Source organism: Phragmites australis, chromosome 3 (assembly GCF_958298935.1).
Source record: "Phragmites australis chromosome 3, lpPhrAust1.1, whole genome shotgun sequence".
Lineage (NCBI taxonomy): Eukaryota > Viridiplantae > Streptophyta > Magnoliopsida > Poales > Poaceae > Phragmites > Phragmites australis.
In genome coordinates this window covers 45182250-45194725 of record NC_084923.1, presented here as the reverse complement: position 1 = coordinate 45194725, position 12476 = coordinate 45182250, and the positions used below count along the sequence as shown (strand labels likewise).

General features: G+C 47.6%; 2 protein-coding genes across 2 annotated transcripts; one reads left to right on the top strand and one right to left on the bottom strand.

The window, feature by feature from the left end:
* The first annotated feature begins 466 nt into the window (after positions 1 to 466).
* Positions 467 to 1674, top strand: LOC133911249 (early nodulin-like protein 19). Its single transcript, XM_062353448.1, has 2 exons — positions 467 to 973; positions 1122 to 1674. Exons 1-2 carry the CDS (start codon positions 568 to 570, stop codon positions 1457 to 1459), a joined length of 744 nt encoding a protein of 247 aa, XP_062209432.1. The 5' UTR covers positions 467 to 567; the 3' UTR covers positions 1460 to 1674.
* Positions 1675 to 6567: 4893 nt separating this feature from the next.
* Positions 6568 to 10060, bottom strand: LOC133913356 (uncharacterized). Its single transcript, XM_062356487.1, has 5 exons — positions 9741 to 10060; positions 9513 to 9651; positions 8267 to 8391; positions 7685 to 7831; positions 6568 to 6931 (listed from the first exon to the last, which is right to left on the bottom strand). Exons 1-5 carry the CDS (start codon positions 9936 to 9938, stop codon positions 6797 to 6799), a joined length of 744 nt encoding a protein of 247 aa, XP_062212471.1. The 5' UTR covers positions 9939 to 10060; the 3' UTR covers positions 6568 to 6796.
* Between the last annotated feature and the right edge of the window lie 2416 nt (positions 10061 to 12476).

Sequence of the window (12476 nt, the reverse complement as noted above, 5' to 3'; positions counted from 1 at the left end):
TGATCCAATGGGTCGCAAACCGGAGCTTCGGTGCAAATCCAAACGGTAGTACTCCTGCGAGGCTACTACACCAAAGAAACACATTCAAATCAATTAAGCAAAGCTGCATCTCCTTGCTGTTTTCTTTTTCTAATGAACAGCAAATCTGCATTTCAACCAGCGTTACGACGACGGAGATGAAAACATACAAATTGGTCTCAAACACCAACGTAAGTGCGAACGTATTTTGTCTACGAGTCACACAGAAAAATACGAGGACTCCAAACTGTCCGCACGTGAGAGCTCGTGATCTCGTAGACAGATCACAATGGCGGAATATGCACGGCGTCCACTCGAGCTGTATCATCCCATCCCATCCATGTCGCGATACGACGCGGACGCCGGGAGACGAGCCACACCCACACGGCGTGGCTCCACGCCAGATCCGACGCACGCACCGCGCCGCGCCCCCTGACGCCCACTCGCCCGCGGGCCCCAGCCGACCACAACCCCGCAGCTCCTCACCCCTACGATCCAGGAACGGACGACCGCGATCAACCTGGCGCGGTACACCGCCTCTCCGGCCCCATGTGCCCCGCTCCTTCAATTGGGCCGCAGCCAGCGTCCCACTCCTCCCAGGTCCCACCCAGCTCACTCACATCACATCACGCATTCACACTTGCCCTCCCCGCTCAGCTCGCTCGGTTCAAGCAAAAACCAGGGACAACCCACACCAACGCCGCCTCCGCCTCTGTCTCTGGTCTCGCCGCCCGTCCACTGCTCCGACCATTGTCGATTCGGTCGAGGGGAGGACCAGGGGAAGGAGCAATGGGCCAGGGGAGGCTGGCGGCGGCGCTGCTGCTGGCGCTGGCAGCGTGTGCGGCTCTGCCGGCGGCGACGATGGCGAACAAGATCTCCATCAACTGGAAGCCCAACACCAACTACTCCGACTGGGAGAAGCAGCACAGCCCCTTCTACAAGGGCGACTGGCTCGGTACGCAATGCATTGCCTCCTCTTCCCTCCTCCGCGTCTGCTCCCAGATCTGAATCTGCTGCGTCGATGCGCGCGGCGCCATTGGAAATGTGACATTCTTTTTCGTTTTCATCCTCTGAACCCGTTCGATTCGTGTACGCCATCGCAGTGTTCTACTACACGGCGGGTCAGGCGGACGTGGTACTGGTGGACGAGGCCGGGTACAACAAGTGCGACGCGACCAACTCCATCTACAACTACAGCAAGGGCCGCAACTTCGCAATCGAGCTCAACGAGACCAAGACCTACTACTTCATCTGCAGCTACGGCTACTGCTACGGCGGCATGCGCCTCGCCATCAAAGCCCAGAAGCTGCCGCCGCCGTCCCCGCCGCCCTCCGCGTCCGACAAGTCCGCCGCCGCCAGCGTCGCCGCGTTCGCCAGGTCCCACGCGCCGCTGCTCTACGCAGCCGTCGCCGTGCTCGCCGCGCTACTGAGGATGGTGTAGAAAAACTCTAGCGAGTTGTTGACGAGTTGGTCTGCTAGTGTTGGAGTTCTTTTGTTGGATCTGGAGTTGTTTTTCGGTAGTGTGCCTGGGCTCTGAAAGAGTCTTGTGTTGGGTTGATTGGCGGTGTGGATTTGCGGAAGCGATTGATTGAGCAGAGATTAATTTATCAAGCGTGAAGAACTTTATTTGAAGTAATCAGCTTGCATCTTTACTCAGGGCCAATGTCAGAGATTAGCTCCAAGAATTTAATTTTTGGCTTTAAAATTTTTTGTAGGATCTTTACGTGAGACATCTTGTTTTTATTTTAAATTTAAAATATATATTTAACTATTTTATTTTATTTAACAAATTTTAGATCTTATATAGATTATAAAGCTAAAGCTGTGGCAAACAAAATCTCTCTCCCCAACAGCTCTCTCTCCCTTTTGTACGTTGCCGTTTCTTTTCTGTATCTGTAACTGTGTTCATTGCTTCGGTAGCTTGAATCTCATGCGAGTATCCCGATGGTTCTGCAACGTTCCAGTCGCGTTTGTGTTGGAGGCGTGGCACATTGGGTTGACACGATACAATCTATTTAAAAAAATTATTTTTTAAATATATATAATTTATTTAGAGATAACATCACATATAAATTATATATAATTTGTTTAGAGATAATATCACATATGAATTATAGTGTAGCAGTACTACATTTTACTCCCGAGTGCAAAGTCACATGTTCTATTGTGGATGATACCTATTTTTTTTCGATTTTTGACGTGATAATAGGCTAACATGTAAAAAAAAACTCAGATCGTGTCATAAACGGACTCAGCACGATACAATCATAAGTGAACCTTGCCAGAGCTTGATGCTCGATACGTGAGCCGGTATGACACGAACCATTTAGCTAACGATCCATACCTAGCCGGGTCTAAATCATGTCATGTCGAGCGGCATAATTGGTCAGGTCTGTCCCAAGGTGTAATGCACTGTCAACCTGTTCGAGCACATGCTTATTACTCCATTGATCTCAAATATAAATCCATTTAAGTTTATCCTAAATTAATTTTTTTACATTGACCATTAATTGCTAAAAAACATATGGATTGACAATATAAATTGATGTTATTAGATTCATCATTTAAAATACTTTTATAATATATAAATTTTTCTATTTTTTAATATTAGTAGTTAAAATATTATATTGGAGAACTTATATTTAGGATGGGAGGGAGTAGTGTGGCCAAATTGCTGCTGAGAGGGTTCATTTTGTGTTATCAACAGGTTCGGCACGGCCAGTAAGCGGATTGGTCCTTGCTGATAGGATGTGCCGACTGCCTGCACGTGGTCTTAATTCAGTGCAGGCGAGGATCTCATCAATTCACTACGGATTGGGCCGATTGACTTGCCTCCTCTTGCTTTGTGCGCCGTGAGCACGATGATTAATGACTTGCTGCGCATTACCCACACACCCAAAGGTCATAACCTCATATGCAACGAAAGCCTAGAAATACATCGTGTCAGGTGCTGGGCTGGCGCCCCCTAGAAGGCTGGGCCACTGGTACAAAAGGGAGGCAGACCATCAAACAGGAATCATCGCAGAGATTACATGTACACAGCACCAGCTTCTTCTTCCTGTTCTCTCCTCTGTTACTGTTCATCCTCTGTCTCTAGATCTTCCTCTCCCCTTTCTAGATCTCCCTTTGACCTTATTCCTCAGTAGGTTGCTAACAATTTAGTATAGAGTCATGCTTTCTAGAGTGACCACCATGACGGATGAAGCATGCACTCTTCTCCTCAATGAAATCAAGAAGCTGCGTGAGCGGATCGACATCGTCATGAAGAAGTGGGATGCGAGATTGCTTCAAGCTAAGGCCAAGGAGACCGTCCTCGAACCATGCGATGATCTTGGCGGGGAGCGGGCAGGACTCGACGGACTTGAATCCGGCGCCGACTCCTCCTCTCCATCGTCCACATCGTCATTTTGTTCAATGAGAAAAACAGTCGAAACGCAGAGGTGGAGGCGAAGCACGCCGATGGCCCCGCACGACATCCTTTCTGTATGCTCCGGCTCACACTGCGTGGCCACGCACCTGGCCCCGTCCATAGCATGCGCGAACCAACGATGGCCTTCGCACATCCACCCGTGTTCCTGTACATCCACAGTTTAGCCTCTTTTACACCATCGTCTAGCCAATACACAGCATCGCCGACGACTGCCACATTGCCCGTGACGCACACAAAGCAGCCATTGACCATCAAGGGTCAATGCCTGCCAACCGCTAGAAGGAATGCTACAACCACTTCTACCACTTCAACATGCTTGCCCCGCTCGTCAATGACACCTGCCTCTGCACCGCTCTAATGAGTGCTCATTCGGCCTTGTCGATCCGCGACTTTTATGCCCTTGCTTCCCCTCTATGCCTTCCCTCGAGGAGCTCCGTGATGAGACCACCTCCGACGCATGGGTGTGGCGCCACTCGGAGCTCCTCCGGTTTATCAGCAAGTGACATGCGAAGCTCACCATGGAGAAGCTCATCACCCGGGTTCATAAATTCGATAGACCCGTGACAACCGTCCAGGGTTGGTAACCGTATAGTAATTTGATGTAATTCGGTACAAATCAGACGAACTTTGTCAAATTTTTTTTATTTTTTTATTTTAAATTTGAGTTTTATGGGTAACCGCTTAATTTCTAAATACGACGTGGACTGAATTGGTCGATAACCGCGATGAGCAATTAACCTCGCATTTTTGAACCCTGCTACTCACCGAGTTCGAGGCCGTGGAGCTCCCCGTCGGGCGGACGTCATTCTCTGACGCGCTCGCCACCGGCACCGTCGCAGGGAAGCCGATCGTCCTCGTCGCCGAGAAGCTCGGCGCCACGAGGGCCCTCATCGTGCCCTCGGGCACCAAGGTTGGGCACGACATGTTCGAGGCCTTCGGAGGAAGGTTCCGCGTGGTGGGACACGCGGGCGTCGTGATCGACAAAGTTGACCTCGCCGCCGCCACCACCGAGCACGGGTGCCTCATCATCAAAGCACCGTGTATCAAGTTCACCACACCGTCGTCGGGGCTGTAGTTTTCAGCGAAGCAGGATCTCGTGTCTATCAGAGTGCGCAACAAGGTGGTGGACTGGGCGCTGCAGGAGGACATGCTCAGGCACGGCGCCGTCAGTTGCTACCTCACGCACTGCGGCTGGAACCCCACCGTCGAGGCCATACATCATGGGGTGAGGCTTCTGTGTTACCCCGTGTCCGGGAACCAGTTCATCAGCTGCACGTACATCATCGGCCTGTGGGAGATCGGGCTCAAGCTCGGCGACATCAGGAAGGGACAAAAGGACAGCGTCAGGCTAGTGGACGTCGTGCTCGACGGCTTCCTTGGGTGGTTGCGCGCGTCCGAGGTGATGTGCGGCGTGAAGACCATCGACCATGCCAGGACGCTACTCTTGGCGGCGTGGGCGGAGTGGTTCTACGCGCTCGATGGTGTAAAGGTGGTGATATCTGACATGGCGACCCACCCGCAAAATGGCAGGTCCGTCGCAGTAGTGGAGTGTTAGAATATAATAATTTGTTGTTACTTTTCTTTTGTGTTTTGAAATAAACTTAGTTATCTTTCTTGCGTCAGAAAAATACGAGTAGATATAGGATTGAGATGTGAGATATAGCTTACGTCATGTCACGGTGACTTTCGTGCTCCACATTAGCTACAAGGTGTGATACATCGTAAGTTGTAGAACATGTGTTGCATATAAGGTATGTCTGTAAGAGTTTATAAATAATAAGAAGAAAAAAACTGAAAAGTCACTATGTTTGTACGGCAAAAAAATCTTTATCTTTTTTATCTAAGTGTTTTATATGTTCTTTCGATTAAGTTGATCAAAGTAGTCATGCGAGTAGTCACGCGCCTTTGTGAGTGATCCTTAGCTCAGCTTGAGTAGTTGAGAACCACTTGTGAAGTAGTTGTTTTGTGGTCGTGTGGTCGTACGTCTCCTTCCGTGTGGTCGTGAGGGGAAAAAAAAATCCGAGAGGCCAACATGGAGTTCCCCATCTAGCCGCTGCGCGCACTAGTCCTGTACTGGCAGATCAAGCCGGATCGCGAGCACGAGCTCACGACGGAGGCCGACTTCCCGAAGACTTTCTCACGGCTGGCGTGGAGCGGCAGCCAGGGCTTGCTGTTTGTGGCCTCCGGCGTGCGCGTCGAGGGTCGACTGCTGGTGGCCTTCGGGAGCTGCATGATCGCTGAGCTGCACAACGTTTCGTGAGATCCGGGCGGCGTGACGACAACAGCTTGGGGCAAGCCACAATTAAGGGGAAGGGAATGTCAGGTGCGGCTGGCGCCCCCTGGCGGGCTAGGCCACTAGTACAAAAGGGGGACAGATCATCAGACAGGGATCATCGAAGAGAATACATGCGCACGGCACTGGCTTCTTCTTCTCATTCTCTCCTCTATTACTGTTCACCTTCTACCTCTAGACCTTACCCTTCCCTTTCTAGATCTCCCTTTAGCTCATTCCATAGTGGATTGCTGACACATTGCCATATACCCGCGTTAGAAATCTCACATTTCGAACTCATCTAAAGTTCGTTCCATTGCTCGCACCGAGTAAGGGTATGAATCGGTGAACCTAAGTATACTTACCGACCATCTTTAGTTTAATTAATCGCATTAGTGTTCTAAAAATTTACTTACTTTAAAAAAGTAACATTATTAATTGAATTAAAAAGATCGGTGTGTATTTTAGGTTTACCAATTTGCACCCTAGCTAGTTAATCAGTCGGCAGTCACGCCCAAATATAGGATCGCACCGATGCGTACAGCGCGCTAACCTGAGATCAAGCAAGCAGCGGCGGGGAAGCCACTTCGTCAGTCATACACGTAACCCACCGTCACCGGAAGCAACCGCACTTCTTGGGAGAATTAACTTTCAAGGCAGTATTAGATAATGGGTTGCGATCATGAAACCAGCAAGGGCATGGACCATAAGTAGATGATCCACTCGGGCACGCGATAAGGATAGTGCTGCGCAATTTGCGTCCCCCCTAGCACGCGTGAGCGTCGGAGATCATAGTTGTCAACGCGACTCCGCGGCAGCGCCAACAATGCTCTTCAGTTAGCCTCAGCTATTACGGGAGCCAAAAGTTTGCTAATGGTTAATAGTACTTAACATGTTATAAGGTTAAAGAATTCCAAAATCAATGAAACTTAGAGATGCAATGAGTTCTAGCTGGTCAATCAGATTCTGGATAGAGTTCCGACTTAGAGAAGGGACACAAAAGAAACTTCTCTTTACCACAGCTTTCTCCCATCCCACACACTTTCCATTACCCTTGAGCAGCAGCACCACAAAAATCAACCTTCGAGCATTGCCTTGGCTGCATCGACAAGTGCGGGTCTGAAGCTGCTAGATGCTCGACCAAGGACAGTATATCCTTCCTTGTCCTCAACATCAACATCAGCACCATGTCTAATTAGCAGAAGAGCAACCTAGAATAAGATTGTAATACAAGAATTAGGAACAGCCTGTATTGATTTACTTTCACAAAAAGAAGCCCTAGGGTAATCAATCAAGTCTATAACGATTAAAACACCTAAGTGATCGGTAGTATTCCTTGGTATTCAGAAGGCAGTGGATCGCCAATGAACTAATTAGTCTATTCAGTTTAAAAACAAGTCGAAAAAGCTAGAACCATCATCATGAATTCTTCATGTGACAAACAGGCATTAAGGCGCATTTTGCAACACAACACAACAAAAAGAAGTATAAGCATGAAAAAGTGAATGTTACTTGAACAATTTGATGCAAGGAAGGGACAATAATGAGCCCTTTGTGCTCCCATATAACGGCATACTAGCTCCGTTTTTGGGCACTGCTGCAACAGTGTAAGGACGACAAGAACATGATGCATCTTGCATGCCGTACTCCGAAGACTACGGTGATGCAGATTTTCACCAAACATGGATGGAGATTTAGCAATAGGATTTGTGCTTAATAATATCTCGTCATTCGAATTTTGTTGGCTTTATTTCAGTCAGTTTATTAATCCATCACAATATGTGATGTGAGCAGCCTATGAGCTAGAACTTTGTAATAATTTCAGGGTTTGTGCTTCACTGAAGCAGAGGCCGGGATTTTCTTTCCGACAATCTAAAATATAACGCCATGCACATCAATAATCTATGCATCGTATAAACTACGCACATTAACAAATTGATGCAAAGAAAGGCAGAAAAAGTTACCCCTTTGTTCTCGCATATAACGGCATTCATCAGAGGTGTTTGTCCTGTCCTGTCAACAGCATCAACCTCAGCACCTTCCTCAATGAGGAATTCAGACAGCTCTGCATTTCCAGTGCTTGCAGCTCTATGCAGGGGTGTGCAGCCAAACTGACAACATAGCAGTTGGAAGTTTACATGTTTAGCAACAGTTCAGTCATAGACTTGAAGTGTAAAGAGATGCATAATGTAGTAGCATATAGTAACAATGATCAACATGTTTCTAGGGAATGCATCTAGCACATCTCTCAGTTTCATGAAACCAGCTGTACATGACCTTCTAAAAAGACCTAAAAATTCACATAAACTTTCCTGGTGATCATATTTGGGTCTTCTAGACAACAAAACAATTATGTTAAAACAATTAGTTAACAAGAAACATTAGTTGTTGCAAAACATTGTACCGTATATCATTATCACGATTGATCCTATGTTTAATATCAAACAATACCCCATCATGTTTTACTTTATTTGGATTTGAGTTCTACCACCAAAGAAGGCCACATGCATACAGATATTTCTTTATATAGTTGAAACTGTAGAAACCTTGTCTTTCTTGTTGACATTTGCACCATGTGCTATTAGTTTTTCAGCTATGTTAAGCCTCCCTTTACTTGCGGCATAATGAAGAGCAGTTCGGCCACCGTCAGTAGTCAAGTCAACATCAGCACCTGATATTACAAATTTACAATTACACCACTTAGAAAAACCTAAAATAAATGAGACTACTGAAATTTAAAAAACAGAGAAAGTGGCCCACAAACTCATTTTTAACAGAAGTAAAGAAAATACACTGGTATAATGCTTATATCCAGTAGATACTACTAGAAAGTATGCCAAGCTAAAATACTTTGCAATTCTAAAGGGAGACTTGGCTTTTGTGAAGAACAGGAATTTGTCAGGAAGCTTATTCAGGGATATAAGAACATTCAGCATTCCTATATAAACTAGCCCTGTTCTGGCCATGCATGTCAGCTCTCATTTTGCTTCTGCAGGACATACAAATTAGTGCAGCATATTATCGGCGAAGTTCTGAATCAGAACCGGCAAGGGGACATCAGCAAAACAGCAGCGACATCCACGGGCACCCAAGAGAAAAAACTAATACCACAGCTCAGATCACAAAACATCGATTTGAATGTTAAAGGCCTACAGAACTATGTGCCCCCTAAGGCGTTAAGCGCCATGCTGCCATACCAACAAATAACTAAACACCACAATATCAGTAAATCAGCCTTATCATCCTACAAAGGAAAATAATGAAGCAACAGATACCCTGCCCTGTTCTAGACATGCATCTCATCTCTCATTTTTGCTTGTCCAGGATATACAAATCAGCACAACATATGACTGGGAAGTTCTGAATAAGAACAAAAAAGAGAAGAGTGACAACCAGGAGCGATGTCCATGGAAGATTTTACCCAAGAGCAATGTGCCACAGCTCAGATCACTGATCATAACAAAACATTGATTTGAAATGTTACAGGACTACAGCAGCCCGTTAAGCGATACGCAACTAGATCCATAAATCACTGCTCACTATTATATCAGCAAATCATCCGTACCATCCTAATAAGAACAAAAATAACCTAACGATCAACACCATGCTCTCCAATGTCACATCAAACATGATGCTTGAGTTTGCACTAGTTACTGCACCCGACAGAAATTGCTAGAACAACCAATGACATCGGAAAACATATGCTCATCATGCAGAAATTTCCCCCAACTAATCTTAGAAATTAGCAGCACAAATAGCACAATTCGCCCAAGCAACGGTATGACCTCGAACCTCGCTCAAGCAGGATGTCGATGATCTGGGCATTGCCGGTGCTCGCGGCGGAGTGGATCGGCGCCCACCCCTCCTCGTCCTTCGCGTTCACGACGCTGGCTGCGGCGTCACCGCCGGCCTCCGCAAGCGCGAGCACCACCTAAAGACACCGCAACATCGCAAAATCGTCAAAACCCTAAACCCGGACACATAACAAATTTTCATCTAGAGAACATAAGGCCTCTTTGCCTGGGGGTGTCCGGCGGCAGCGGCAACGTGGAGAAGGGAGCGGCCGTCCTCGTTGCGGAGGGAGAGGATCGCGGCGAGGTCGGCGGGGGCGAGGGAGGCGAACGCGGCGGCGTCGCCAGACTCCGCAGCGCGGAAGAACTCTTTATCCGAAGGCCGCATCTCCCTTCCGGCGGCGGCGGCATCCATCGCCACGGCCATCAAGGGCACGGCCTCTGACTGCTGTGCTAGTGCGGGAGGAGAGGCAGGCGAAGGCGAGAGCAACAGCAAGGCGCCCTCCTGTGGCCTGCTGATGGGTTGGACTGAAATGGGTTTAACGGGTTAGGTTGTTAATCAGGTTTATTTTGATGTATGGAAACGAGTTTACCTACTAGTGAATGAGATTAGGTTTATAATGAAATGGGTTTCTTATTTTGGATTTAAATTGGTTCCTTATTTCAGATTTGAATAGGTTAAACACATATGTTGTCACCCAATCGATCAACCCATTGTCTATTCGTCTTTATTATGACATTGAGTGATTTAAGTTCGAGCAAATCGGAGCCGCTTTTACTCTGTCATCGTAGTGCACGGGCTGAGCATCTAAGTGCGGAGGATCCGCATTGCTGCAGTGCAACGGAGGGGGTGCGGTGCTCGACCGACCTCAACCGAGGTGGCGCACCGCCAAATCTTGTGCCCGATTGAGGAAAGAGAAGTGACACTGTGGGGTGGCGATTGGTGTTGAGTACGACGGCCACACGCGCAAGGCTATCGTTTGGAGCGCGGCGCAAGCGAGCGTCGCAGGGATCTCCCCTAGTGGTAGTTGCCAGAGAGGTTGAGCACGCGGAGGCAATGACCGAGGACAGTGCACCCGTGTGCTAATTCACAGCCACCAGTGACTCACCCAAGATTTGGCGTGGATGAGCTAGGTCAGGAACGAGAAGGACAAAGAAGCAGCCGATGACGTCTCATATTTGGTCGGCACCACCAGCAGATAGCCACCAGTCCCACAGTCGGCTGCTGACAGTCAGTGCCCCTCCCGTGCTCTTCTTTTTTTTTTCTTTTTCTACTTGATGGTACTACCCAGATGGCTTAAAATCCACAACTCTATGTGCTACTCCTTTGTACCACTATACTTCTCTAAAGCGTTGTTAGCTGATGCATTTTATGGTTCAAAAAGAAAAGGAGAGCAATGCATGCATGAGGAATAGAGAGCATTGCCATCTTGAATGGTAGCAGATATGGATGGCTATAGAGGTCAGCCTGTTAGTAATCCTAATAATAATGCTGCTATTTTTTATTTCTTATGTTAAAAAGATAGGAGGAAGAATGAATTATATCTAAATCATTTTCTTTCTTTCTTTCTTCTTTTTTTTCTTGGGAGCAATGTGAACCATTTTGTTTTAGGATGTGCCACAATGTACATTCCTGATCAGTAGGGCAGAAACACACGTCTGGGAATTGCCTCCTGTGTTCCTTAAGCCCCCCATGATTCAAACCAAAACCTTCGGCGTAGGTCGGCCTAGTAGCCCGCTAGCTTTTTTTTCTTTTAGAGAGGAAGGAACCTGCCAGCTGAGTACGAGACGATTTTTCAGCCCAGCAAGCAGCGTGAAACAAATTGAAGCCCACCAAACATGCGGCCCCATTTGGCCCAAGTGGCTGCTCCAGGTATTTTTTTCTCTAATCATCACAACTAATTCAGGTACTATATTGGATTTATTTTGTTTTATTACTTCTAAAGAACAGCGTGGTTCAAACGATTTTGAAAATGGATGAACGGTTTGAGAGAAAATCTGTTTTAAGTTTCAAACTCAAACCATATTTAAGATTCTATTTGTTTCAATTAGGGATTGTGGTTTGTAGTTTTTATAATTTTTAATAAATAGCTTGTGAAATCAGATTGTACCAATATGCTCTCTAGATTCCAACAATCCAGAGATCATCTCCCACCCGATTGCTACCGACTGTAAAGTGAGAAAAAAATCAAAATACCCATGATACTCTCGTGAAATTTAACCGCCACTGTCATTGGCTTTTCACCCCTCCCCCCATGCCCCCTTCCCCCGCCTCGATGGCGACAGCGGTGACAGTTTTCTGGTGGTATCCACGAGCTCGACGACGGTGACGGTTTTCTGGTGGCGCACCGCGGCGGTGTATGAGCATTCGAGCATCTCCACGCCGTGAGAGCCGATGGTGAGGTCAATTAGCATCAGGCTCGACCCTGATATTTCGGTGGCCCGGAGTGATATTAAAAATAAAACTCTATTATTAAATATAAATCGTCTAGATCTAATTTTTTTAATTTATTTTTGAACTGATATAAACAGTATACATATAGGGGCTTTAAATTTTGGGGGTCTGGAACGATCGCACCGCTCCACCCCTCCGGACCGGCCCTATTTAGCGCAGAGCATGATGGTGACGGCGAGGCAACGGCGAGCGGCTCCGGAGGAAGAGGAATGTCGAGCTGGTGATGCTCCTAGGAGGAATGGAAGCGTCGGTCGAGTTCGCGGCGTTGGGGCTGCGCTGTGAGCGCGAGGAATCGGCCCAGGGCTCACCAGGCTGTGGAGATCGAGATGGTCGGTGCTCCGGTCGGAGTTGGGGAAGATCCGCTGCGTATCTGCCGTCGCCGAGCTCTACAGCGTGCCGCACGCACGTGGGATTCCTGTCTCCGGCCGTCCGCGTGTGCTTCCTCTCCTCACGAAGCAGTTATAGTAATCACCGGCCACCACGAAAGCAGCAAACCAAAGTTGTGCATTC